The 27,559-nt window shown below is 40.2% G+C and overlaps 1 protein-coding gene across 4 annotated transcripts in view; it reads right to left on the minus strand.

The window, feature by feature from the left end:
* Window positions 1-27,559, minus strand: part of LOC115192752 (chemokine-like protein TAFA-5) — a 193,065-nt gene that overhangs the window by 125,785 nt on the left and 39,721 nt on the right. Inside the window, exon 1 of one of the 4 annotated variants that reach the window (XM_029751570.1) lies at window positions 12,439-13,364. The exons of the other annotated variants lie outside the window; for them this stretch is intronic. Within the exon in view, the coding sequence (XP_029607430.1) occupies window positions 12,439-12,529 (91 nt within the window). The 5' untranslated portion in view covers window positions 12,530-13,364. Of the gene's footprint in view, window positions 1-12,438; window positions 13,365-27,559 lie in introns of those variants that run through there. 4 annotated transcript variants of the gene reach the window in all.

Raw genomic sequence — 27,559 nt, forward strand, 5'->3', positions numbered from 1 at the left:
TGCATGTGCAAGTACTTACAAATCTAAGAGTTGAACACAGCAAGGACACCAAGCTTGTATACATTCATGATGAATTAGGAGATTAAGTAGCTTGTCCTTTCAGATGAGTCAAACAAAAACAAAAATCTGGGTTTGTTCATCAAATTAAAAAAATCTAATTTGTTGCATGTCTCTGTAAAAAAGAGAGATGTGATTTACTCGGCAATGGAGAGTGAAATTACTTGAGTACTTCAGTTCTTTGCCACTAGGTCTCACTCCTAGTGAAAAGGCCAAAGATATGCTATGGTAATGTTCCTGTCCAAATGACATATTGTAATGCAGTGCACTGGCTCATGCTTGGTTGAGTCCATGTTTTAAACAAGGAGATGTAGACATCGGCTGAGGCTCACCATGAGTCTTGTTCTGGAGGCAGCTCTGCAGAGTGGTCACTAGCTGCCACAGCCACAAAGTCATCACATCTGATTTTGAACCTAACCATAACCCTAACCATAAATTAAGACCAAAAAGAAACATTATTTTTATACATTTTTACAATATAGCCAATTTTGACTTTGCAGCTGGCCTATACACGGGAAAATCGCTCAGTTCTGCCTCCAAGAAAAGACTACTCTAAAGCTCCATTGCTGCTACTAGGGTCTATAGCCAACACTGATCGCTATTCCAAGACACATTTGAAAAGAGATGTAACCTTTAAGCCACATTTAGAGAAGAACGCACTATAAAAAATATTGTAGGATGAATTAAATCAGCAAGATTAGTCCACAGCAAAAGTGGCACAAAATAGGAGATGGCAGTTTTCCTGGCTTTCAGAATAATTCCTCCAATACAAACCCAAAAAGCATGTCGGAATCTGCAGTGTGTGTGTGTCTGTCTAGCCATAAATTAACTAACCTTGTAATTGTGTTTGACAGCCTGTATAAAGATATGACTCTGGGCCACTCCAATCACTGGGCCACTCCAATCACCGGGCCACTCCATTGTGATTCCCCAGCCTCAGGACTGTACGGGAGCTAATGTATCTCATCACTGGTATTCTCACTGCTCAGGCAGCCAGTGAAAGACAGTCTGATAATGGTTAGCAGAGCTACTTCAGAAGTGTGAAGGCTTGTTTCCATGTAGAAAGGGGCTAACGTGTGACATGGAGGTCAAAAGTTCAAAATGGTTGGATTCGAGTGGAATGGCATTTTTCATGTAGTTTGTGTGCATGGTTAAAGGTAAACACGAAAGATGTGTCAGACTATGGAAACGCTCCATCTACCTAGATGGTTTCAATAAAGCACTAACATTGACAGACAAAGGTCTTTACTTTTGACATAAACATACTGTGATTCTTGTAAAGCTTTTGAAAATGTATTGTGACCCACCAGGTCAACCAGACCTTTGTCTCTACTACCCAGAACATGTATTTAATTTTTTTATTTAACCAGGCAAGTCAGTTAAGAACAATTTCTTATTTACAATGACGGCTTACCAAACCCTAAACCGGACAAAGCTGGGACAATTGTATGTCACCCTATGGGACTCCTAATGACGGCCGGTTGTGATACAGCCTGGAATCGAACCAGGGTCTGTGGTGACGCCTCTAGCATTGAGATGCAGTGCCTTAGACTGCTGCACCACTCGGGAGTCATAAGCTGCCATCCAAAAGGAATTGGCCTCAACAGACCATTTGGGAAACACTACTGCAAATACCAAGCTCTATACCTCATTCTGAATGCCACAAACAGAGCTTTTTACTTATTCGATCACATGTTGAACAAAATGCCTGGTTCAGCACCAAGAGACAGGTAGTTATTTGCAGTAATTCATTCTGCCAACATTTAGATGATGTATGACGCATCGGTCGAAGAGCCAAAGAGGAAACTCAGTAACGGGTATCCCATGGTAACCACAGAGAACGGCAATAGTGTTCCTTCTATCTGTCGATCTCTCCCCTGCTCTCTCTACTCACCACCTCCAATTCATTCCTGTCCTTCACGCCTCCATCTAGCATGTTCCACAGGAATTAAGCCGACAATAGCTAGGTCTCCATCCAATTGGTGACAGATTTGAATGTGAATATTCTAAAACCGCACAAAAACAATACGTACATTTTCTCGCCAAAGATGTGTTTCCATCAAATTGACTTGGGTTAGGCTGTACATGTTTACATAATACAGATAAAAATAACTTATTGGTATTATTTGTATTTGTCAAACAGCAACCAAGCATTGATCATCATGTCAGTAGAATTAGACCCTTGATATTTATTGGAAAGGAACATCAAGCTCATCACCTTGCACTTTCACCACCCTGTAAAGTTCATCGTCATTTATTTCATCTGCAGACTAATGAACTGCATGCTTTCCCAAGTCGTAGTGGGAGGACCACACACCATGGTTATTATATTAATATGGTCATCATTTGTCAACATTTGGTTTACCGACAATTTCTCTGTTTCCATCAGGCCTGTCATGACACTTTACTTGCCTAAAAAGGTTGGATGGAAACTGACTAGGAAAAAAGAGGAGCTCAATGGGGTGGTGATAAAGAGATACATAGAGGACTCTAGTGCCCCCAAGCCTGTTTTAGCATGGAAAGTGCCATGGAGGACTTTCACCAAATGCAAAAGCCCACATTCACACAACAACTTTAAGTTTGAAACGTTGAGTGTCATTTTTGACTGGTCAATTTCATAATCTCTTGATCGACTCATCATTTCCACTGGTCACTTCCCAGCACAAGGCTAGCCTTTATTCTACAGGAACGTTCAGAGAGAGTTCTCAGAGGACTGAGAATCAAGAAAGGCTACAAGGCTCTGCATTGACCTTGGAATGAATACAACAATTGTTGCACTTCTGTGTGTATTTACTGGCTGACCATTATGAATTTGAAGTCAATCATTTCTACGGTTTTTATTTCCATGTATTCCCAGTTTGACAAGGGCACATTCACTTCATATCTAGATAATAATTGTTATTCCCAACAGAAACTATTGTGCAACGTACTGTATCTATCCTGCCTATCATCTATCTGCCCAATTATTTACAATGTCTTTCATTCATCCATCCATCTTCCATCCATCCATCCATTCATCCATCCATCCAGCCATCCATCCAGCCATGTTATCCACAAATCATGTGGGTAACATAAATTACAATAATTTAGACAAATGGTCCATGGAGTGTTTCCTCTTTACAATCAATACAGTATAATGTATGCTGTACACTACATAAGCACCTGCATGTTACCCCACCTTAACAAACATAATGTTTCCTAACTAATGTTGTGGTTGCTTAGATCGACAGATGGATGGATAGATGGATTAAAGCCTAGTGGTTAGAGCGTTGGACTAGTAACCAAAAGGTTGCAAGTTCAAATCCCCGAGCTGACAAGGTACAAATCTGTCGTTCTGCCCCTGAACAAGGCAGTTAACCCACTGTTCCTAGGCCGTCATTGAAAATAATAATTTGTTCTTAACTGACTTGCCTAGTTAAATAAAGGATGGATGGATTATTTTATTCGGATCCCCATTAGCTGACGCTATGACGACAGTAAGTCTTCTTGGGGTCTGACATAATGAAAAAGACTAAAACACTTTACAATGTACATCCACTTAAAACCATTAACATGTAGACTTTATAGACATGGGGGGATGAAGGAAGATGGAAGACGGATGGATGAATGATGGAAGGAAGATGGATGGATGGAAGATGGATGGATGAATGAAAGACATTGTAAATAAAAGTTGGGCAGATAGATGATAGCAGGATAGATACAGTACATGAATATACAGTTATGCAATTCAGAGTCATTTGTCAAGGGCACTTCCTTGTTTAATCTGTGTTTTAGTTCGACATTTACTAGCAGAGAAAGCCTTTGGTGAGTTATTCTTCAAAATACTATCTAGCATTTTGCATATACTACTTTATAGAGAGCTTTTAATGGAAGACAAGGAAAGTTTATGTACAGATTCACAAAAAGAAAGATAGAGACAAAAGAAAGATCTGTTTTAAGCATGAAATTCAAACATTGCCACCAATGTTATCCAGACACACTTTCCTTACTTTGAGAACAACGTGTCTTCTATTTCTCCTATATATGATAGAGCAACTCCAGTCCTCGGGACCAGTCACACTTTTTCCCCGTCCCTAGCAAACACAGCTGGTTAAACTAATTGCATTCTAAACTGAAGATCATGACTAGTGATCAACTGGTGAAAGGCAAAAGCAATGAGTGCAAATTAACACCATGTGATGCTCTTCATTGTGGAATAAACATCTCAGGCATAACCAGGCCCACTCATGATCACAAATAATGAAATTATAGCAGGAAATGAGAGAGAGCTTTCTGTGGTGATATTGCTTTTTCACTTGCTACATAGCCTGAATCATAATATTTTCCAATTGCTTTCAGTTGGGATACAATTGCAACTGGCATGCAATTTATTCAAGGATGAGGGAATAAGGGAAAGTGACATTCATTGATATGGGATATTCATTAAAAGCCATCTTTTTTTAATTTCCTCCAAATTGAAAATAGGAATAACAATCACGCAGTGCACTAAATGGCCGTGCCACAAATGAAGGTTCCTTTGTTTGGCCTTCAAGTCAAAACAGGGAAATAATGATTAGGTTGAAATTGCTTTTGACATCATGCAGCGTCGGTTGCTGTTCTTCTTATAATGGTTAGTATCTCTATTACCATGGCGTGTAAACAAACCCATACCCTATCATCTTGTGTCATGATGCTTCTTGCACCGAATGTCAGAGATGTTTTTTCATTTTCTGAAAACATGGCAAGTCAGCCATTTTGGGGTTGTAACTGCAAATTAAAATTGGTTCACACAACTAGTTCAACATAGCCTCACTACATACATTGCATTTGGAAAGTATTCAGACCCCTTGACTTTTTCCACATTTTGTTATGTTACAGCCTTATTTTAAAATGGATAAAAAGGTTTGTTTTCCTCAACAATCTACACACAATACCCCATAATGACAAAGCAACAACAGGTTTTACAGAAGTATTCAGACCCTTTACTCAGTACTTGGTGAAGCACCTTTGGCAGTGATTACAGCCTTGAGTATGACGCTACAAGCTTGCCACACCAGTATTTGGGGAGTTTCTCCCATTCTTCTCTGCAGATCCTCTCAAGCTCTGTCAGGTTGGATGGGGAGTGTCGCTGCACAGCTATTTTCAGGTGCCTCCAGAGATGTTTGATCGGGTTCAAGTCCGGGCTCTGTCGGGCCACTCAAGGACATTCAGAGACTTATCCCGAAGCTACTCCTGCGTTTTCTTGGCTGTGTGCTTCGGGTTGTTGTCCCGTTGGAAGGTGAACCTTCGCCCCAGTCTGAGGTCCTGAGCACTCTGGAGCAGGTTTTCATCAAGGATCTCTCTGTACTTTGTGCCGCATTCAGGCCAAAGAGTTCAATCTTAGTTTTATCAGACCAGAGAATCATGTTTCTCTCTCAGTAGAGAATCTCTTCTCTACTGATGAGTGGCTTCTGTCTGGCCACTCTACCATAAAGGACTGATTCGTGGAGTGCTGCAGAGATGGTTGTCCTTCTGGAAGGTTCTCCCATCTCCACAGAGGAACTCTAGAGCTCTGTCAGAGTGACCATCGAGTTCTTGGTCACCACCCTGATCTAGGCCCTTCTCCCCAATTGCTCAGTTTGGCCAGGCGGCCAGCTCTAGGAGTCTTGGTGGTTCTAAACTTCTTCCATTTAAGAACGATGGAGGCCACTGTGTTCTCAAGAACCTTCAATGCTGCAAACCTTTTTTGTTACCCTTTCCCAGATATGTGCCTTGACACAATCCTGTCTCTGAGCTCTACGGACAATTCCTTCGACCTCATGGCTTGGTTTTTGCTCTGACAACTATGAGAGCTTATATAAACAGTTCTGTGCCTTTCCAAATCATGTACAATCAATTGAATTTACCACAGGTGGACTCCAATCAAGTTGTAGAAACGTCTCAAGGATGTTTAATGGAAACAGGATGTACCTGATCTCAATTGTCAGTCTCATCGCAAAGGGTCTGAATACTTAAATTTGCTAAAATGTCAAAAAACCTGTTTGCGCTTTGTTATTATGGGTTATTGTGTGTAGTTTGATGAGGATTTGTTTTTTACTGAATCCATTTTAGAATAAGGCTGTAACGTAACAAAAGGTGGAAAAAGTCAAGGGGTCTGAATACTTTCCAAATGCACTGTACAGTGTAGCTATTAGTATTAGCAAGTAATGTTGAACACTAGCTAGCTATTATTATTAGTAGTATCAGTATTATTAGCTAGCAGGGGATAAGATAACTACCTAAGCCTAAATGCTATAAATCATGATAATGATGATAGTAAGCTAAATTGTCATAAATTCCTCCTCTCTCCCATAGATTCCCATAAGATATCAGGCTCCAGGATGGGAAAACGCGTAACAAGAAAGAAACAGATGAAGACACAGAAGGGGACCATGCAACCCTAGGTTGTATTTAAATAGTTAATCTGGTTTCAATTTCTATTCTGATTTGTACTGCTATAAAAAAGGGAGTTAGCTAGGCTACTCACTATACCAATGATAGGCTACAGATTTTAGTCACTGCAAATAAAATTGTTTTCCCAATGTATCTTTCTATTAAATTACATTTTGTTCTCATTATGTATTGCATTTTTGAGGAGAATATATGCTGTTATAAATAGCCAGAAGGTTTCCACTTTCTCCTAAGCTACATTTTTTAAAGTTATAAATATTGGTAGGCCTAACTCATTAATAAATGGTCTGCAGGTTTCCACTTTATTTAATGGCATCTTTTTAGAAGTTATAAATGTTGGTAACTCATTTGTTAATGCTCAGAGGATTGCCACTTTAAAATTCGGTATCATTTTAGCAGTTATGCATGTGGATAAATCATTTATAGATGATTTGAGAGTTCACTCAGAGCTTAGACATACTGTACAGTGCATTCGGAAAGTATTCAGACACCTTGACATTTTCCACATTTTTGTTACGTTACAGCCTTATTCTAAAATAGATTTTTTTTTTTAATCATCATCAATCTACACACAATACCCCACAATGACAAGGCGAAAGCAAGTTTTTGAAACAATCTGAAATAACTTATTTACATAAGTATTCAGACCGTTTGCTATGAGACTCGAAATTGAGCTCAGGTGCATCCTGTTTACACTGATCATCCTTGAGATGTTTCTACAACTTGATTAGAGTCCACTTGTGGTAAATTTAATTGAGCATGATTTAGAAAGGGACACACCTGTCTATATAAAGGTCCCACGGTTGACAGTGCATGTCAGAGCAAAAACCAAGCTATGAGGTCGAAGGAATTGTGCTCGGACACAGGATTGTGTTGAGGCACAGATCTGGGGAAGGGAACCAAAACATTTCTGCAGTATTGAAGGTCCCCAAGAACACAGTGGCCTCCATCATTCTTAAACGGAAGAAGTTTGGAACCACCAAGACTTCCTAGAGCTGGCCGCTCTCCCGAACTGAGCAATTGAGGGAGAAAGTCTGAATACTTTCCAAATGCACTGTACTTATAGGCAGTATTGGGTACTCATCACTACATATTGTACATGAGAGAAGATTCAACACTGTTAATTAAACATGTTCAGTCAATGAATGGTGGGTATGAAGAACAAAACATTCAACTAATAAGATGTCTTTTTAATTATCTTAGAGTTCAACCTTCTGATAAAATGTTTGCTTATTGAAATGCCTGCATATATATTATTTATTGTAAGTTTAAATTTGTCACCAACCAAAAGGAATTAAAGTTACCATTTCACAATAGAGCGTTCACCATACTTGGAGTGTTGATATACTCTGATAAGGGGTAATATGTTAGGAATAATGTTCCTGCTGAGCCACCAGGTCTATGGACATAATGGAGATTGGCTATATATTTATTGCCACGAATAAAAGTTGCAGTTAAAATAATGTAAATATATACAACTTGACAGTGTTACGTCTATAAAATGACGGTATTCTGCTGAATTCTTTGTACTTCTTTTTCCTGTAAAATCTTGTTTAATTTTGTGCTGTCAACAAAAATGGGACTGAAATGGGATTTGAACTAATAACCCCTTGCTCGCTACCAACCTGTAATGTCCTGCTACAGTGCAGCTATTACAGCTATTTCTTCCTGATCTCTGTTTTTGCATCTTTTACATTCATTTCTCAATGAGTTCAAACACATGAATGCATCCAACTGGTATTTACGAGTTCACAACTAGTAAATTCCCACCTCCCACATGGTTACGAACTCAGCATTATATTGAATATATTGGGTAGAAAATGTACCATTATACTAGATTATCCGCACATGTACCCTAAAAAGTACCATGTGAGTTCCTATGTGTACCTCCGAAGGCACCTTGTGTACTTTTGTCCTTTTGTACACCAGGGAACAACACTGTACCGTAACCATTCTCTTATATTTGAGAGTGTGTGGATACATGTTCTTGGTAACAAATAACCATATTGTGGCAGTGCTGAGACATTAATGCACTCCCGACCAAAATACTGCAACTTCAAATCCCGAGAGCATTTATGCACTTTTAGGGCTAGATTCTATCAGATCTGCACCAGCTATGCGGGTGTTGGCAATCACGTGTTTATGCTTGATCTGATTAAATCTAGACCTTAATGTCAAGTGTCCCTGAGCACAGCTACTTTTCGTTGGTGTTATCAGATAATTGCATGATTATTGACTTGATTCCGGGCAACTTTTAGCAAAGTGAGGAAATGTATTCTTCCCAATAAATCTGTGGCCGATATCTGTCACAGACACAGACCTGGTGGTGAAGCAGGAAATTCATGTTGCTAGCATCCAAGAGGCTGTGAATTCAAATCATAGGTGTTGTTGTGTCTGTCCCAGGTGTGCTAACCAATGTTGATGTCCATTCCATTTAAGTTCCAGTCACTTCAGAAAGTGAACCAAATTCCACATTTTCCGGTTTTTAAAATAATTGGAATTTCTGTGTACTTCCTGAATACAGTTCATTGTTGTACAGTATATTTACTGTAAAAATGCAGTTCAGCTGTATAAAAACATAAAAAGTTGTTTCCACCATTTTAACTGCTACTCAGTAGCTGGTAACTTAATATAAAATTACAGGATAAAAAAAAAACAGTTTGTGCCATAAGCACATCTAAACCATTATCCTAAGTTTACATGCAATTGCAAGTGAGGTGTGCCACATTAACTTGCAACACGGGCCAAAAAGTACCCAAGTGTATTGCAATTCACAGTAAATGCACTAGCATTAAACAGTTTGGGGTCTCTTAGAAATGTCCTTGTTTTTTTTTAAAGAAAAACACTTTTTTTGTCCATTAAAATAACATCAAATTGATCAGAAATACAGTGTAGACATTGTTAATGTTGGAAACGGCAGATTTTTGATGGAATATCTACATAGGCATACAGAGGCCCATTATCAGCAACCATCACTCTGGTGTTCCAATGGCACGTTGTGTTAGCTAATCCAAGTTTATCATTTTAAAAGCGTAATTGATCATTAGAAAACACTTTTGCAATTATGTTAGCACAGCTGAAAACTGTTGTCCTGATTAAAGAAGCAATAAAACTAGTTGACTAGTTGAGTATCTGGAGCATCAGCATTGTGGGTTCGATTACATTCTCAAAATGGCTAGAAACAAATAACTTTCTGAAACGCGTCAGTCTATTCTTGTTCTTAGAAATTATGTCAATTCCATTCTAGAAATTGCCAACAGTGAGGAGGCGGAAGTGAAGAGGCGACTCCGGGATGCTGACCTTCTAAGCAGAATTGCAAAGAAAAAGCCATATCTCAGACTGGCCAATAAAAATAAAAGACTAAGATGGGCAAAAGAACACAGACACTGGACAGAGGAACTCTGCCTAGAAGGCCATTATCCCGGAATTGCCTCTTCACTGTTGAGACTGGTGTTTTGTGGGTACTTTTTAATGAAGCTGCCAGTTGAGGACATGCGAGGCGTCTGTTTCTCAAACTAGACACTCTAATGTACTTGTCCTCTTGCTCAGTTGTGCACCGGGGCCTCCCACTCCTCTTTCTATTCTGGTTAGAGCCAGTTTGCGCTGTTCTGTGAAGGAAGTAGTACACAGCGTTGTTCGAGATCTTCAGTTTCTTTGCAATTTCTCGCATGGAATAGCCTTCATTTCTCAGAACAAGAATAGACTGACGAGTTTCAGAAGAAAGTTATTTGTTTATAGCCATTTTTAGCCTGTAATCAAACCCACAAATGCTGATGCTCCAGATACTCAACTAGTCTAAAGAAGGACAGTTTTATTGCTTCTTTAAATCAGGACAACAGTTTTCAGCTGTGCTAACGTAATTGCAAAGGGGTTTTCTAATGATCAATTAGCCATTTAAAATGATACAATTTGATTAGCTAACACAACGTGCCATTGGAACACAGGAGTGATGGTTGCTGATAATGGGCCATCTGCCGTTTCCAGCTACAATAGTCATTTACAACATTAACAAGGCCTACACTGTATTTCTAATCAATTTGATGTTATTTTAAATGGACAAAAAATAGCTTTTCTTTCAAAAACAAGGACATTTCTAAGTGACCCCAAACTTTTGAAGGGTAGTGTATATAGCAAAACACTATTACTGTGGAAATGTACAGTAAAATTACACATTTTCTGCAAAATTAACCGCAATGGCTAACAGTGTAGTTTCATGTCACATATTGAACCACATGATTTGACATGTGGAAAATCACATGATTTCACACGACAGGTGAAAACTTGTTTTTGGTACACTTTGTGACATTTCACATGTGAAATCATATGAAAACGTGTTTTTGGTACACTTTGTGACATTTCACATGTGAAATCATATGAAAACTTGTTTTTGGTACACTTTGTGACATTTCACATGTGAAATCATATGAAAACTTGTTTTTGGTACACTTTGTGACATTTCACATGTGAAATCATATGAAAACGTGTTTTTGGAACACGTCACGTTACACTTCACCTGTACAATCTCGTGACAATTTGAACCCACATGTGAAAGGTTATGCGATCACGTGAAAATCCACATGTGAAACTTCATGTGAAATATCATCACATGTGAAGTTACCCAAAAACACATGGTTTTACATGATTTCACATGTGCAAAATATGTGGAAATGTCACGTGAAATCATGTGATTTTTCCATATGGGGTATTTTTTTTATGAGTGAAATTATACTGTTGTACACAATCAAATAAAATACAATCTGAGATGAAACAATACTAAGGAAGAGATCCCACACTAGGGCACAATGTGTGTGAAACCAGCATTTGACCTCAATTTAGCGAGAAATATGATGGCCCACATCCCACCAGCTTTGGAAAATGGGAGCATGTCTTACTGCATCTACTCAATGCAAACGCAGCCATATTCAATAACTCTCACAGCTTCAGTATGTATACACCCTTGTCCATTCCAATAAAGCTTATGAAAAAATGTATCTAATCTCATAACAAAGTTGTGAACTCGCACTTAATCACTTGGTCACATATACGGCCGGTATAGGAGAGCAATTACTTTTCACAATGGCGCTTTCTCAACAGCCTTTCTCACCAAGATCCGGAAGGAACACGGGGCGAAGTGGGATTAGAAATGGTTGTGCCATATATTGCCACAAAGCCCACTTGCAGGAGAAAGAGACATGCCGCGTCACCCATTACAGGCACCTCTCACAAAGCAGTGGACTACCCACCCAGGAAGGAGAGTTTATTGTGTGTTTGACTTGCCTGCAACAACTCTCCCCATGACATTCATTTTAATGTCATTCTTTTCTGTCACAATTGCATTCACATATTAGTGGACACACATTTTATTGTAAATCAAAATTAAGTTCATGAAGTGTGTGCAACCACTGTGTCTGTAAATATGTGATTAGAAGAGACCTTTTCAAAACGCCAAAACATGTGGATGCCATTCTATTCAAGTGTGAATGTCAGTTGCAACATCGAACCGAGTAATGTACGTCTTAGTCACAATAAATAATTATGCTAACATGTAATTACAATTGACCCTGACATTGTCCTTCAGTGTGACTCTGGTGCCATCTATCGAAGAATAACGAAATAAATAATTTAACAAAAGACCTCTCTATTCTTGCTCCCAACACACTGCTCTATATCTCTCTCTGCACCAGGCATGCTATTTAATGTAATAATACATGTTGAGATATTTTATTAAACTACACCTTACAAATATATGAATTATTCAAATCAGTATTTTATGGGACATTAAGGCGTCTTACAGTTGAAGCACAGACCACCAATCCTCTTCACCCCGCATGTAGGCAGGCTAACGTTACTCATGAATGCATGAATAAATATAGGCTATGGTATTTTAACAGATTGCCATAGGCTTGTGAAATAAAACATGTCTTTCAGAATAGTGGTCTACACAGCCAAGAAGAGCGATGGATAAGGAATTACCTTCTTTTAGAACGTGTGAGTGAATGAGGAGGATAACAAAACAGCAGACTGCGGCTCCGGTTAAAGCCCACGCTAGTCGAAGGAGCTGCATCGTTGAGGGAAAAAAAGTCTGAAATTCCGGACGGAGCGCGCGGTCTTCAGGAGGAGCAGTTGGCTACAATGACAAATCCATTCTGATCCAATGCAGCAGTGTTTCAAAGAAAAGTGAGTTGATTCCCTAAGGCTACTCCGCTGGCTTAAATTCAAAGTAAAATACAAAATAGGCACAATCCATGACAGATAATTTATATGATCCCTTCAATTCCAAATTAATGCAACCCTTTCGTTCTTCAGATAGCCTATAGTGGAGAGAAAAGTTCAATTCGTTAGACCATCACATCATTTGAAGTGAGGCATTTTCTCACTTTAATTTAATCTGCTCTCACCGCAAATTCTTCTCTGAGCTTGGAGCGCAGTGACTCTGTGATTCCCACTCTCCGGGATGGCTAGTATGATATGAGACGGCTGCGCCACAGGAACACTTTGCAGCAATTGCGTAAAATGAAATTTGTCTCGATATTTTCCGCATGAGATATATCACTAACTAGACAGTGGCTGCCGGTTTGGGAAACGTCCATCTTCGCTGTCTCCAAGTTAGATCTCTCTTCGTCTTGTGCCCATTTCGACTCTTTCCATTGTGTTTCACAATATTCCCAAAACTGATGGATAAGAAGTCAAGATGAAACCACATCAAATAGGAGCTCACTGCTCACAGACTACGCTGAGCATCAGGTCCAGTACCATGTAATGCAAATACCCGGATAACTTGTGCAATTAATGATGGGCAGCTCGTGGAGACACTGCGGCGTCACTATACTGTTCAATATACCAATACCTCTCGGGCTTGCCCCCGTTCTAACCCGCGGCTTCACGAGCGACTTTCACTGAGCTCTCTACGTGACGTCACAGCCATTAGTGTTTTATCTCCGGGCAATTCCACAGGCTGTTTTCGGTTGAGGGCATATCGGGGGACATGATTCCGTTAGACCCATGACTACCTCTCACATTTCGCACAAAGACTTTGATTCCTCCCATGCATCGATGATAATTTGGGAATGTGAATGTGGTGTTGCAGCCTAGCTAGTTCCATTTAATTAATGTCCCTTTCCAGATTGAGTGCATGCATGCATTATGCACATGCCTTAGAATGCATAACATAAAAACATGGGGAGTGCAGGAATAAGCTATGAGGGAAAAATTAATCGGTATCATTTGAATATAGCCTACATGCATTCAAAACACCTTTATGAAACATATCAAGACACTATGAGGGTTGCTGTACCACTTTCCTGCAGTCAAATGACCAAATCGCCCTCTAGTGGCCTCATGGGTGGAACGTTATTAATATTGTTTAGAATTTCATAATTAATATTTTAAAAAATTAAACAACGAAAATCCAGTGTTATGTTAACGGTTTTGTTATATTTCAGTCTTCTGTGATGTATATAAAGTGTAATATTGGGATGCAAACTCAAAATGTAATACATTTCAACTCTATATCTGACATGGTACAGGTGTCTTCTTTTTGTTTTAAGCCCATAACCATGTGTGTGATGTGTATACTTTTGTTTCAAAGTAGAGTTGTTTAAGACTACCAATAAACACTGTGACCCTGATTTAGCACACTGGAGTACAAGTTTTTAAGGCCAGGCATCACACTCTAATTGCATATTTTTCCCACTTTAATCATATTACAATCAATTTATACCAGTTGAATTTAGACACAAATAACACTTTTTTGTATTACTATTTTTCTTGAAAATTCAGTGATAACTCATAAAAAAGGTGCATATTTGCATATCATGAAAATCCATTTTTCTGTATTCTGGATGAAGACAGCCTAAATATTTTGGTTTTAATTTGTTAAGACACTCCTGGACAATAGCAGTTTGTGCATAAATATTATTAAATGTTTCTATCTGTAAAATACTCAAGTTATGCATGGAAAATTCATTTTTGCTGCATTTTTCCAAAGAAAATGTTAACTAGAATAAAAATGTACAACATACTAACAATTCCCTCTGGGCAAGACTGGAGAATATATCTAAGGATAACCACACCATATTTGGTGAATGCAGATGCTTCTGAAGCTGAGATAAATTTGTTGGCGTGTGGGAAGAGTCTGACTATCTGGAAATGGCAGTTAATGACAAGTACACTGAATTTAGACTACCAAACAACTATTTAGTCGCAATCTTCAAAGGAAGTTACTAAATATAGTCCAGTGTTAACCCTCTATGAATTGTGCAATATAATGTAGTGAGCTTTGAAATTATTGATGTATGGCCATTTTAAAGTGATAAAAATGTTTTCTTAAGTGTTGATGACTGTAGTATGATAAACAAAAGTATATTTTCATGAAAGTGAAAATTAATTAAGTTGCCATTTGTGTCACTTCAAAGTACAACAGCTTTGTTTACAAATTGCAGGTCAGATTTCTCCAGGTAGCCTACTTATGATGCTTCTTTGTTTACGTTCTAGGCCTATCTGTTCATCTGATCCATCCACGACTACAGCAACACACCAACAATACAAATAGGCCTATCTTTATCCCTCTTATTTTTAACAAGAGTCTGTATAACTGAGAGTTGAGTGATACAGAATAAAAGTGTAATTCAGCAGACAAATGCATGTTCTAACGGTTCATTTTGTCTGCTCTCTGTCCGTCTGTGAGACAGCTGATGATGAGCACAGATTTGAAAACACCAGCGGGTCTGTTACAAAGTTGCTTTGATGATGCTAGTTTGAGTTAATGACTGAAACCTTTGCCAATTTTCACTCAGCAAGGTATTGGGAATATTTTCCACTTGCTATAGCTGGACCATGTTTTAAACATCGAGCTAAAATTTGTTTTACACTGGATATTCGGTTTTCTCTCGCCAATAGCTATTGAACCACACATGCCATGACTATGAACATTATATATTCTGAATCTGGGGAGGATGGAAAACAATCAACACCTTTTTTTAATTCATAAAAATATTATAAGATTTTGTATTTCAATCTCCAATAGCTCTTAAACAAAGCGTGCCATGATTCTGAAAAGTATATATTCTGAATCTGGGGAGGATGGAGAACAATCCAGGTGTTTGTTCTCCATCCTCCCCTTTCCAATGTTTTTGTACCTGTACTATCTTGTCCCCTAAGGTAGACCTACACTATTGTCTCTTCTAATGACTGTGTGCCATAATATAGTTATCTTAAGAGAGTATCACAGCAAATACGGTATACTCATCTATTGGAAAATAGTATACATTTTGTAGCCCTGTAGAAAAGCCTAACCACACATGATTCTCTGCCTCTGTATCCATGGCAGCATGGTACATGTACTTGAAAAACATTATAAAAGGTCATTCTCCAGAGCAAATTATCTTTAGATTATAGGCTACTGACAAGGCTCTTTCATAACTACAATCTGCCCTTTCTGCTTTGCAGAAAGCCTTTGTTGAACTGAAACTGGTACTTAATTCAAAACTAAGTATAGGTTATTTTTAAAAGAAAATGGTGCCCACATTGTTATAAATATCAGGGTATCTTTCAAAAAGCATATTGATGAGTTAGTTAAGAATAAAAAAATGGCCTTCTTTTAGAGGAATAAGACATGCCTTTTGTTAAATAGCAGAAAACAAATCATTCAGTCGACGGTCATTCCGGCTTTAGAGTATGGCAATATCGTCGATATGAATGCAGCTGCCACTCTTTTGAAGCCAACGGACGTAGTTTATCATTGCACACTATACTTTGTAACGGGCGATAGGTTCAGTACACATCACTGTATCAGAAAGTAGCATGGCCTTCTCTTAAGTCTCGTAATGCACTGCTCTCTTTTTGTTTATAAAGCCCTCTTGTGCAAACTTCCACCATACCTTGCTTCATTGTTAAATTACAGGCATACGAGTCACTAGACCAGATCACAGCAATGGCTAACTCTGGAGATCCATTTGGTCTTCACTGAGTTAGGTAGATCTGTGTTTAGTTTTTTTGCACCTTGCTTGTGGAATGATCTCCAGAACTCTCTAAAGTTGCATGAATTGGTGCGGGTAGGGCAGTTCAGACGGCTAGTTGATTACTTTTTTTTTACTGAGGAATGATCATGTTTTCTAAGTTACTTTTCTTAAATTGCTTGTAAATATTGTGTTTTTATTGCATTGGAATTGTAAATATTGTGAATTTGTATGATTGTGTACAGGCATCCCTTGTAGAAGAGGCTTTGGCCTCAATGGGATTTCCCTAAATAAAATAGATTTACCAAAATTAAAGATCTTGTAGTTCATTCTACATATTCGCTTTACCATTAACAAATCGGCATTTACTTTTTTAGGTCATAAGAGCATTATCAAAGATCAGGATCAAAATGTCAATGCATTTGTTTTCTCAAGCAGAAATTGAATGGTGATGATACCTTGCAGAAAACTTCTTCTGTGGGGCATTTTCAGGAACAGTCTATGTCTCTGTTGGTTCAATTATTGTCCAGAAACTTCAAAGCAATTGACTATTGAATACTGTGTACACTCTCCAAGGCTTACACCACTACCGTGGTCTGTATAGTGTAGGGATTGTTGTATGTTCATAATACATATTTCTGCCCACACCAACCTGTTTCCAACAACATGTGTATGGAAGTTGCTGGGTCAACATATAGTCACTGAAACAAAGAGCATAAACAACATTCCCTTGACACACTTTTTGTCTAAGTACTATTATTCCCAAATATTTTTTTCTTTCCTGCAGAATGGTGTAGTCGAGAAATAGCCACATAGCTAGCTAATAGTGTGTGCCTCTCATGCAGGTCATCACATTGCCATAAGTTACAGTGCTGGCCTTCTGTCCCTTGTGCCTCTTTGCTATCGGCCAGGCTTCTCCTTCCCCACTGGAACAAGACCCAATCAGCTTCCTGGGAGACCTCTGTTCTGCCATCCCACAAAGCACCTGGCCTTGTGTTGATAATGGATGGCTTAAACCACCCAGGATGCATCTGGCCTTGCACTGATAAAGATAGGCCTGGGGTGCTCTGAGGGAGACAAGGAGGCAGAGAGGGTTGTGGGAGAGGGATGGCTTCAGTAAATAGACTTCGGGGTCAATAGTTCAGCGCATTAAATGTATTGGGAAGAGACCATACATTTCAATGAGGGAGGTTCCAGTTCATGAACTGAATTTAATCTTACCATGTTAAAATGGATAATGATTGCAAAGCTGATGGATGTATAGCTCTCTGTAGGTACAGGTAAGGGACAGTTGATGAGTCCCAGTAGTCGTAACTCCCTCCATGACCACTGATTGCAGACAGGACTGGATAGGCCTCCACCATACGACACTCACCTCCGTAATCCTGTCTGATCAGTGGCTGTGAGGGAAAGGACACAAGGAAAGGAAGTATTGAAATAATTCTAGCTACAGACCCCTGGGGCCCCAGCTCTACAGATTTAACCACCAACCACTTTATCCATCCAATTCCTGCTACTCTTAAATTAGAGCAGGGAGATTGATCGCAAAGCTTTTGAGGACAGGAGAGTTAAGAGAGGCCCAGGTGCTTATCGAATCCTTCAACACTTCCGGATCTGTCATGAAACTCCATCAATGTCCCCAGCCACCGTTTGATTGTGTGCTTTTTTCTCATCGATTACCTTTCTCACTGATATCCATCAATGGCCTCTTATTTCATGTGAACAGAAAGTGAGATATATGAACCTGGACACTCTTAGACATCATCCATCTTCAAATCATCAAGGAAATGGAACTGCCCAACCCTCTACATGTTGGTACCATTTTATTGCATTCCGTGTCTCTGACGTTCACAGATTGTTTGGCATGAGAAAATCAAGGAAGTTTTCAGAGCAGTCAACTTTAAATAGATGTTACTGTCCTGAGCTTATTGCAGAACGTTTCAAGGGTAAACTGCATGTGTGAGGAATACATGATTAAATGTATGGAAACTTGTGACATTTCGCAGACCATATTGTTGGTAACCTGCTGAAAGAATCCACTGCATCCTTTTCTCAATATAAATGTAATATGCAAACAATACGCATACACTTCAATCACCATAAAATATATGTAAATGTGAGCATATTGCACACAATAAATTAGTACGGGTACCTTGCGTAAAACTGGATTTACTGAAATGGGGTGCATGGTGCATTTCTCAAAATGATCCCAGCCACCAACCAATGGGGAGGTTTAGAGTAAGGGCTTTGTAGATGCCTGAGGCAGTAACATTACACTAAAGATTAGAGTATGCCTTTCTATTCTTTCCTTCTTTTGTTCCTCTAGGCACTCTGCAATTCATTTGTGGCGGTGTGAGATTCCTCTTGAGTAATGGAATTTAATTGGCATGTGGTGACCACCGGGAGGCCTGGGAGCCAGTGAAGAGAGAGCACACCTGCTGAACTAAAAAGAATCTGGGCAGTGTAACGTTTAAATGAGTTCCCCCCCGCCCCCCGCCTCATCTGCTCCCTCTATACTTGTCACGCCCCTTTTGGTCCCCCTGTTTCTGAGGCTGTAATGCAGTCTGACGGAGTAAGCGTATAGGGTTTTGTCTCCGGCTGAGAGTAGTGGGAGGCGGTGTGTGAATAATGGTATGTGACTATCTGTGGTAGGTTGGTTGGTGAAGTGCTGTGTAATCTTGCAGGGTTTTGTCTTATCTTGAGTTTTTAGGGAGTGGGTTTTGTGGTGGGTGCTGCAATACGTTATTTTGTGTTTATGTGTCGCACCTTGTATTCAAGCACAGGGTGAGTATAGATAAAGCTTCTGATTTACTCTGCTGACAAACACCTCTCAGGTCCCTCCACCGCAAGAGTATGTGTCTGTGTTCATGTTTGTGTGGGTGGGAGGGTGGAGGCTCTGCATAGAAATGAATTCAAAAATGCAATTTACACATCACCACTGTTTGTTTACCTTTCTAGACTTTTTATAGCTCATGAATAAATTATACGGTGAACGCCTAGGCAACCATACAGTTGCATATTTGTGCCTGAAAACCTTTTGTGAGCCACAACAATTCATAGATGCTGTCATACATAAGCATTATGCCCACCCACCTCGCCTTCTTGGACAATTCTAAATATATTTCCAGTGCAAGTTGATGACAGCTCTCAGCTCTGCGGTTTATTATAATAATATGGCCATTGGCAACACTAGTATACCCTATGCAATACTTGGCCTTCTAGGTGGCTCGATGTCAAATACATGAATGTGCCAGTGTAGACTACATTAATGACACTGACATTTTAATGTCTCCCACATAAGAGGAACAGCCATTAGTGCCCTTGGTATCCTAAGGAGATGAATACAGGGAGAATAAAATAAGATGAGATATGGCAGGTGGAGGGAACTTGAATATGTTAAGGCTGGCTCCTGGTGCCTGCACTGGGATGGTATCCCAGTAGCGAGTTGGTGAACTTGAAGATGATGGTTCGCTGTTTGGCAATGTAGACAAAGTGTTGCACTGTAAATCCACCTTTTGAAGTAACCTGTCATGCAGACACCTGGGAAGTACCGCTCAGGTCGCCAACACTACCCGATAAGTAGGTTGCTTTACACATGAAGCAGCTTGTGCAGGTGGGTGGGTAATTATTTTTGGATTAATTCCTTTGGTGATGCATCAAGGACACACGTCAAAACATCTGACATAGGCTTATCGTGAAGAGCAAAGCATCAATGAATATGTTGTTGGAAATAAATGCATGAGAACCACTAAAATAACCAATATCTAAGGACAGAGCATCTGTTGGCATGATGTGTGTCTAACCTAACAAGACCTATTCATCCATTGTTGGACAGTTTGTTTGCCTATGTGAAAAGTTCTAAGCTCTTAGAGATAAACAGAGAGGTCGAGCCTCAAGGCAACTTGGTTTGCACTGTCAAAGATAGACAGAAGAATCAAATCAAGGTCTCCAAGTGTCAATCAAGCCCACAAGGGGTCACAAATCTAGACATGGAACATGTGTGGAGTATGATTACCTCACTATCAGATTGTGTGTGTGTGTGTGTGTGTGTGTGTGTGTGTGTGTGTGTGTGTGTGTGTGTGTGTGTGTGTGTTCAGTTCTCACTCACAGTAGTGGCTAAACTGGAAATTCGAAGAGATACCTCAGGAGATTGTTGTTATTTGTGCTGCAGTAATTGGTGCAGCAATTACTGCCTTAAAAGCTAAATACACATACTGTAATTTAAACATGAAGTCATATTCCATATTGAAAGTATTGTTCGGTATAGCAAGTCCGGTCCTTGCCGTTAAGCTGCCTTATGGGATCTTTTTTTTTTGCCACACTCCTCTACCCACGCAAATCTACAACAGTCTCAGTAAACAAAATTAACTTGAAAAGATATCGAAAACAGTATTTTCCATACATTGAATTTTGGTTCATTTTAGGTTCTGAATAAAAAGGTTAAAAGATGTCTTTATCGGACGTTGAAATCAAGTTAATTTTCAGTTCTGAATTAAAGTTGAAAATACTTATTTTCCAGACATTGACGGTAGGCCTACCATCCATCCATGTGGTAGGCCTACCGTTTGTAAAACATAAAAAAATACATCTGGTCAGAGCCAAAAAAAAGATGTCCAAAAGACATTGGCCGTGCTTCCTGGGGTGTAGCCTACAGTGCTGCCGCATTGGAATTTTATGAATGCCCATCCATGTGGTAGGCCAACCGTTTGTAAAACAGGCAGTTGCATTGGCCTTATTAGTCCTGATTCCTGTGACTAATCAATTTGACTATTTAAGCTCTGAATATCATCTACCCAGCTTTATCAGGAGTTATCCTGAACCTATTTGCAATGAGAATCAACGTGTTTACACAGTTGGAATGCACAAGTATTTTTTTTTTCGCTAGCTTGAAAAAAATGTACAGATACAAACTGAAACCACTGATCATGACAATTTAGCCCATGGGGTGAAACTCCTGGACAGCAGTTGTGAGTAGCCTGATTGTCCATTTTACTTTGATCTGTCCTGTTTTTAGGATATTGTGTTTGTTAACATGTCAGTGCATTTCTTATTTGATTGGGCACCAATTAGGTTAGGCTATTTGATCGGAGAAACATGCATGCTTTAAAAAGTGTCAGTCTCATTACATTGTCATATATTTTATCTCCAGCCAGTATGCTACAAAAAAGGCCACATACTCTTTCTACCACAGGCTATATCCAGGGCCTACTCTAGCCTTTTGGGGGCCCTAAGTGGGAGTTGGTTGGTTAGGGTTAGTGTTTGCAGTTTTGAAGCAAATTTCCTGCAATTCTACACATTTTGCCATGATTTATGCCAAGTTAATGACATCTGAGTTAGAGTGACTAGTGGTACACACACGCTGAGAAATCGGACTGCCCATCGGCATTTAGCACAGTAGGAAGCCGTTCCTTCCCTTGCTAGAACAAAATACTGCCCTGCTGTTAACTGACCTGGTATCAAAGAACCTGCCATTTCGACTTGTGGCCTAGAACTTGACTTTGAGCCAATCAGAGAGCACAAACTTAATGTGGGGGAGCAGACAGAACTGACAAGAAAAAGGAAAAGAGAGGAAACTTTTTGGTTGTCACTAGTTGCCACATCCACAAAGTCAAAATTATAGCTAACCCACCCATGATTATTTTACGATATAGGACATTTTTACTTTGTGGCTGTGGTAAATAGTGACAACCAAACTTTTCCTGGTATAATCCACCACCTTTCCATCAGAATTGTTATAGCAACTGTATCAAAAACAATAAAGCTGCACAAAACATTTCTTCTAGAGCAATCTTTTACCTCTAGCTAAGGAGATTTGTGCTTGAGGACTGATTTTTTGTTAGGTTCAGTTTAATAATGTGCACCTGCTCATTAGTTAGCTAGCTAGTTAATGTTAGATTGATAACTGGGCTAGGCAGTCACACACACTTTATATGAAATGAATGGGGTGATAAGTGCAGCACAATGTACACAAAACTAAATGCTTAACCAAGCTAGCTATCTAACAAGATGATGAAGTAATTCCATTCACTGAATAATTTTCCCATACTGCCATTGCCAGTACACTTGCTAGCTAACATTTGCTAAAAGGTTAACATCGCCATTTAGCACAACATAGCTAGCTAGCTACTCCAGCGACTCTCAACAGCTAACAAGCAGCTGCTTCATTCAAAAATAAATCCATTGTGATTTAATTATAATATTGCTAATATTCTAGTTACACTATATATACACAAAAGTATGTTGACACCAATTCAAATGAGTAGATTTGGCTATTTCAGTCACACCCGTTGCTGACAGGTGTATAAAATAGAGCAAACAGTCATGCAATCTCCATAGACAAACATTGGCAGTAGAAAGACACCATCATAGGATACCACCTTTCCAACAAGTCAGTTCATCACATTTCTGCCCTGCTAGAGCTGCCCTGGTCAACTGTAAGTTCTGTTATTGTGAAGTGGAAACATCTAGGAGCAACAACGGCTCAGCCGCGAAGTGGTAGGCCGCACAAACTCACAGAATGGGATCATTGAGTGCTGAAGCGCATAAAAATCGTCTCTCCTCAGTTGCAACACTTACTACTGAATTCCAAACTGTTTTTGGAAGCAACGTCAGCACAACTTTTCGTCGGGAGCTTCATGAAATGGGTTTCCATGGCTGAGCAACACACACAGGCTTAAGATCATTACGCACAATGCCAAGCATCGGCTGGAGTGGTGTAAAGCTTGCCGCCATTGGACTTTGGAGTGATGAATCACGCGTCACCATCTGGCAGTCCGACAGACGAGTCTGGGTTTGGTGGATGCCAGGAGAACGCTACCTGCCCCAATGCATAGTGCCAACTGTAAAGTTTGGTGGAGGAGGAATAATGGTCTGGGCTGTTTTTCATGGTTCGGGCTAGGCCCCTTAGTTCCAGTGAAGGGAAATCATAACACTACAGCATACAATGACATTCTAGACAATTCTGTGCTTCCAACTTTGTGGCAACAGTTGGCTATATGCTACATTATTTGTGTTAGAGGGTTTTTTTTGGACAGGATGTTGGTGGAGCGCCGCAGCAATGCGTCTCTCCAACAGCACTACGGAGATGTGTGCTGGGAATGGACAAGCTAAATATTTTACATACACATGGTTAGCAGATGTTATTGCGAGTGTAGCGAAATGCTTATGCTTCTAGATCCGACAGTGCAGAGGTATCTAACAGGTAATATCTAGCAATTCCACAACAAAACCTAATACACACAATCTAGTAAAGGAATGGGATAAGAATATATAAATATAAAATATATGGCTGAGCAGTGACAGAGCAGCTAAGATGCAATAGATAGTGAAGGATACAGTATACATTATATAAATATGAGATGTGTAATGCGCGATATGTAAACATTCTTATAGTGGCATTATTAAAGTGACAAGTGTTCCATTTATTCAAGTGGCCAATGATATCAAGGTTGTAGGTAGGCAGCCACCTCTCTGTGCTAGTGGTGACTGTTTAACAATCTGATGGCCTTGAGAGAGAAGCTGTTTTTCAATCTCTCTGACCCAGCTTTGATGCACCGGTACTGACCTCGCCTTCTGGATAGAAGCGGGGTGAATAGGCAGTGGCTTGAGTGGTTATTGTCCTTGATGATCTTTTTTGCTTTCCTGTGACATCGGGTGTTGTAGGTGTCCTAGAGGGCAGGTAGTTTGCCCCCAGTGATGCGTTGTACAGACTGCACCACCCTCTGGAGAGCGTTGAGGTTGTGGGCGGTGCAGTTGCCGTACCAGGCAGTGATACAGTCCAACAGGATGCTCTCAATTGTGCACCTGTAAAAGTTAGTGAGGGTTTCCGGTGACAAGCCACAATTTTTCAGCCTCCTGAGGTTGAAGAGGCGCTGTTGAGCCTTCTTCACCACAATGTCTGTGTGTGTGGACCATTTCAGTTTGTCGGTGATATGAACACGAGGAACTTAAAACTTTCCGCCTTCTCCACTGCTGTCCCTTCGATGTGGATAGGGGGGTGCTCCCCTTGCTGTTTCCTGAAGTCCACGATCATCTCTTTTGTTTTGCTGACATTGAGTGAGAGGTTATTTTCCTGACACCACACTCCAAGTGCCTTCACCTTCTCCCTGTAGGCTGTCTCATTGTTGTTGGTAATCAAGCCTACCACTGTTGTGTCGTCTGCAAACTTGATGATTGATTTGGAGGCATGCATGGCCATGCAGTCGTGGGTGAACATGGAGTACAGAAGGGGCTGAGAATGCAGCCTTGCGGGACCCCAGTGTTGAGGATCAGCAGAGTGGAGATGTTGTTTCCTACCTTCACCACCTAGGGGCGGCCTGTCAGGATGTCCAGGACCAAGTTGCACAGGGCAGGGACGAGACCCAGGGCCTCAAGCTTAATGATGCGTTTGGAGGGTACAATGGTGTTGAATGCTGAGCTGTAGTCAATAAACAGCATTGTTACATAGGTATCCCTCTTGTCCAGATGGGATAGGGCAGTGTGCAGTGTGATGGCGATTGCATCGTAAGTGGACCTATTGGGGCGGTAAGCAAATTGAAGTGGGTCTTGGGTGACAGGTAGGATGGAGGTGATATGATCCTTGACTAGTCTCTCAAAGCACTTCATGATGACAGAAGTGAGTGCTACAGGGCGATATACATTTAGTTCAGTTACCTTAGCTTTCTTGGGAACAGGAACAATGTTGGCCATCTTGAAGCATGTGGGGACAGCAGACTGGGATAGGGATTTATTGAATATGTCCGTAAGCACACCAGCCAGCTGGTCTGCGCATGCTCTGAGGATGCAGCTAGGGATGCCGTCTGGGCCGGCAGCCTTGCAAGGGTTAACACGTTTAAATATTTTACTCACATCGGCCACAGAGAAAGAGAGCCGACAGTCTTTAGTAGTGGGCCACATCGGTGGCACTGTATTGTCCTCAAAGCATGCAAAGAAGTTGTTTAATTTGTCTGGAAGCAAGACGTTGATGTCCGTGACGGGGCTGGTTTTCTTTTTGTAATCCGTAATTGTCTGTAGACCCTGCCACATACGTCTCGTGTTTGAGTCGTTTAATTGCGACTCCACTTTGTCTCTATGCTGACACTTTGCTTGTTTGATCGCCTTACAGAATGAATAACTACACTGTTTGTATTTGGTCATATTTCCAGTTGCCTTGCCATGATTAAATGCGGTGGTACGTTCTTTCAGCTTTGCTGCCATCAATCCACGGTTTCTGGTTAGGGAAGGTTTAAATAGTCACAGTGGGTATAACATCTCCTATACACTTCCTTATAAACTCGCTCACCGAGTCAGCGTATACATCAATGTTATTATCTGAGGCTAACCGGAACATATCCCAGTCCACGTGATCGAAGCAATCTTGAAGCGTGGAATCCAATAGGTCCAATAGGGAAGCAACAAGATGGAGTCATGGTCAGATTTGCCAAAAGCAGGGCGGGGGAGGGCCTTGTATGCATCGCGGAAGTTAGAGTAGCAATGGTCGAGCGTGTTACTCGCTCATGTACAGCAATCGATATGCTGATAGAATTTAGGTAGCCTTGTTCTCAAATTAGCTTTGTTAAAATCCCCAGCTACAATAAATGCAGCCTCAGGATATATGGTTTGGCTGTATGGACTCTGACAGCATGTCCCCAGCTAGCCATGTTTCTGGGAAACAGAGTATGTTACAATCCCAGATATCTCTTTGGAAAGCAACTCTTGCCCAGATTTCGTAGACTTTGTTAACTAGGGACCGGACATTAGCGAGTAATATACTCGGGAGCGGTGGGTGGTGTGTGCGCTTCCGAAGCCTCACTAGAAGACCGCTCCGGCACCCTCTCCTCCGGCGGCGTTGTTTTGGGTCGGCCTCTGGAATCAGTTCAAATGCCCTGGGAGGTGCAGACAAAGGATCCGCTTTGGGAAAGTCATATTCTATGTTGTAGTGGAGGTTGTGCTGGTAAGTTGACGTCTCTCTGATATCCAATAGTTCTTCCCAGTTGTATGTAATAACACTTAAAGTTTGGGGCTAACAATGTAATAAGTAATAGATAAAAAAACAAAATACTGCACAGTTTCCTAAGGACTGGAAGTGAAGCTGCCATCTCTATCGGTGCCATCTTCTTACACATGCATTGTCCTGCATTTTATCAACAAATTTGTCCCGTATTTCAGTCAGACATTCCAACCAGTCTCTTCTGCAGTCACATTGCACTTTTGACAAGATATATATCATAAGGATGTGATACTGGTGATGTTAAACACTTTTACAATCATTGTGAGATCCGATATTCTGTGCAGCGCAAGACGAGACTTAGGCCAATGTCATATCATCAACAAATCACATTTGTCAAATCCATTCGGTCTAAATACCAGCTAAACTTAGAGAGGACAGTTAACTACTTACAAAAAGTGTGCTTCTGACGAAGAGCTACAAAAGTAAGTAAATAGCCGTATTAGGCTAAAAAGATAAGGGTATTTCTTCAAACTTGTGAGGCTCTCCTTGCTCATTAGTTGCTCATTAAACATATTTGCTGCTAGACTACTTCACACAATTCAGTTTTCAAAGTCTCCCTTCCTACCTGTTTTACATTCCCTGAGACCAACCAGAAATGTTTCCGTGGCCAAATATTCACAGATTTTCATAAAACATTCACATATTTGGTCTCTTGTTTTTTCATGACCAAATTTTGCACAAAGCAAAAGACTAGTCCATAGACACGCTTCAATTTGCTTGTTCGGTGCAGCGGGAGGAGGATATGTATGTGTGTGTATATGTGTTTGTCTTTTTTCCTGCATTTGTGTGTTTTAAATGTGGTCGCCCTAGTTGGTTCAGAGATATCGGAAAATGTTGTGTCTGTTAGTTTGGCTAGTTCAGACTTCCTAAATCAAGTTAGCTAGCTATTGCGAAATTTGATCATGGGCTCTGAGGATAGGCTACACAATTATAGTTATCATAAAACTTCAATTAATAGCCTGGGTGTTAATTTGCTTAAATCACTGAACACAAGAGGCACTTACTAGAGACAGGATTCTATTTGAGCCAGGCGTCTATTTCCTTAATGCACACAGCGTTTGCTCATTTTCATAGTTAATTGTTTAATAACAGCATTCACTTGCAGCATTGTAATATTATTTTTTTTTTATACACTGTGTCACATTTTTTG

This window comes from Salmo trutta, chromosome 4 (assembly GCF_901001165.1).
Source record: "Salmo trutta chromosome 4, fSalTru1.1, whole genome shotgun sequence".
NCBI classification, from domain to species: Eukaryota; Metazoa; Chordata; class Actinopteri; order Salmoniformes; family Salmonidae; genus Salmo; species Salmo trutta.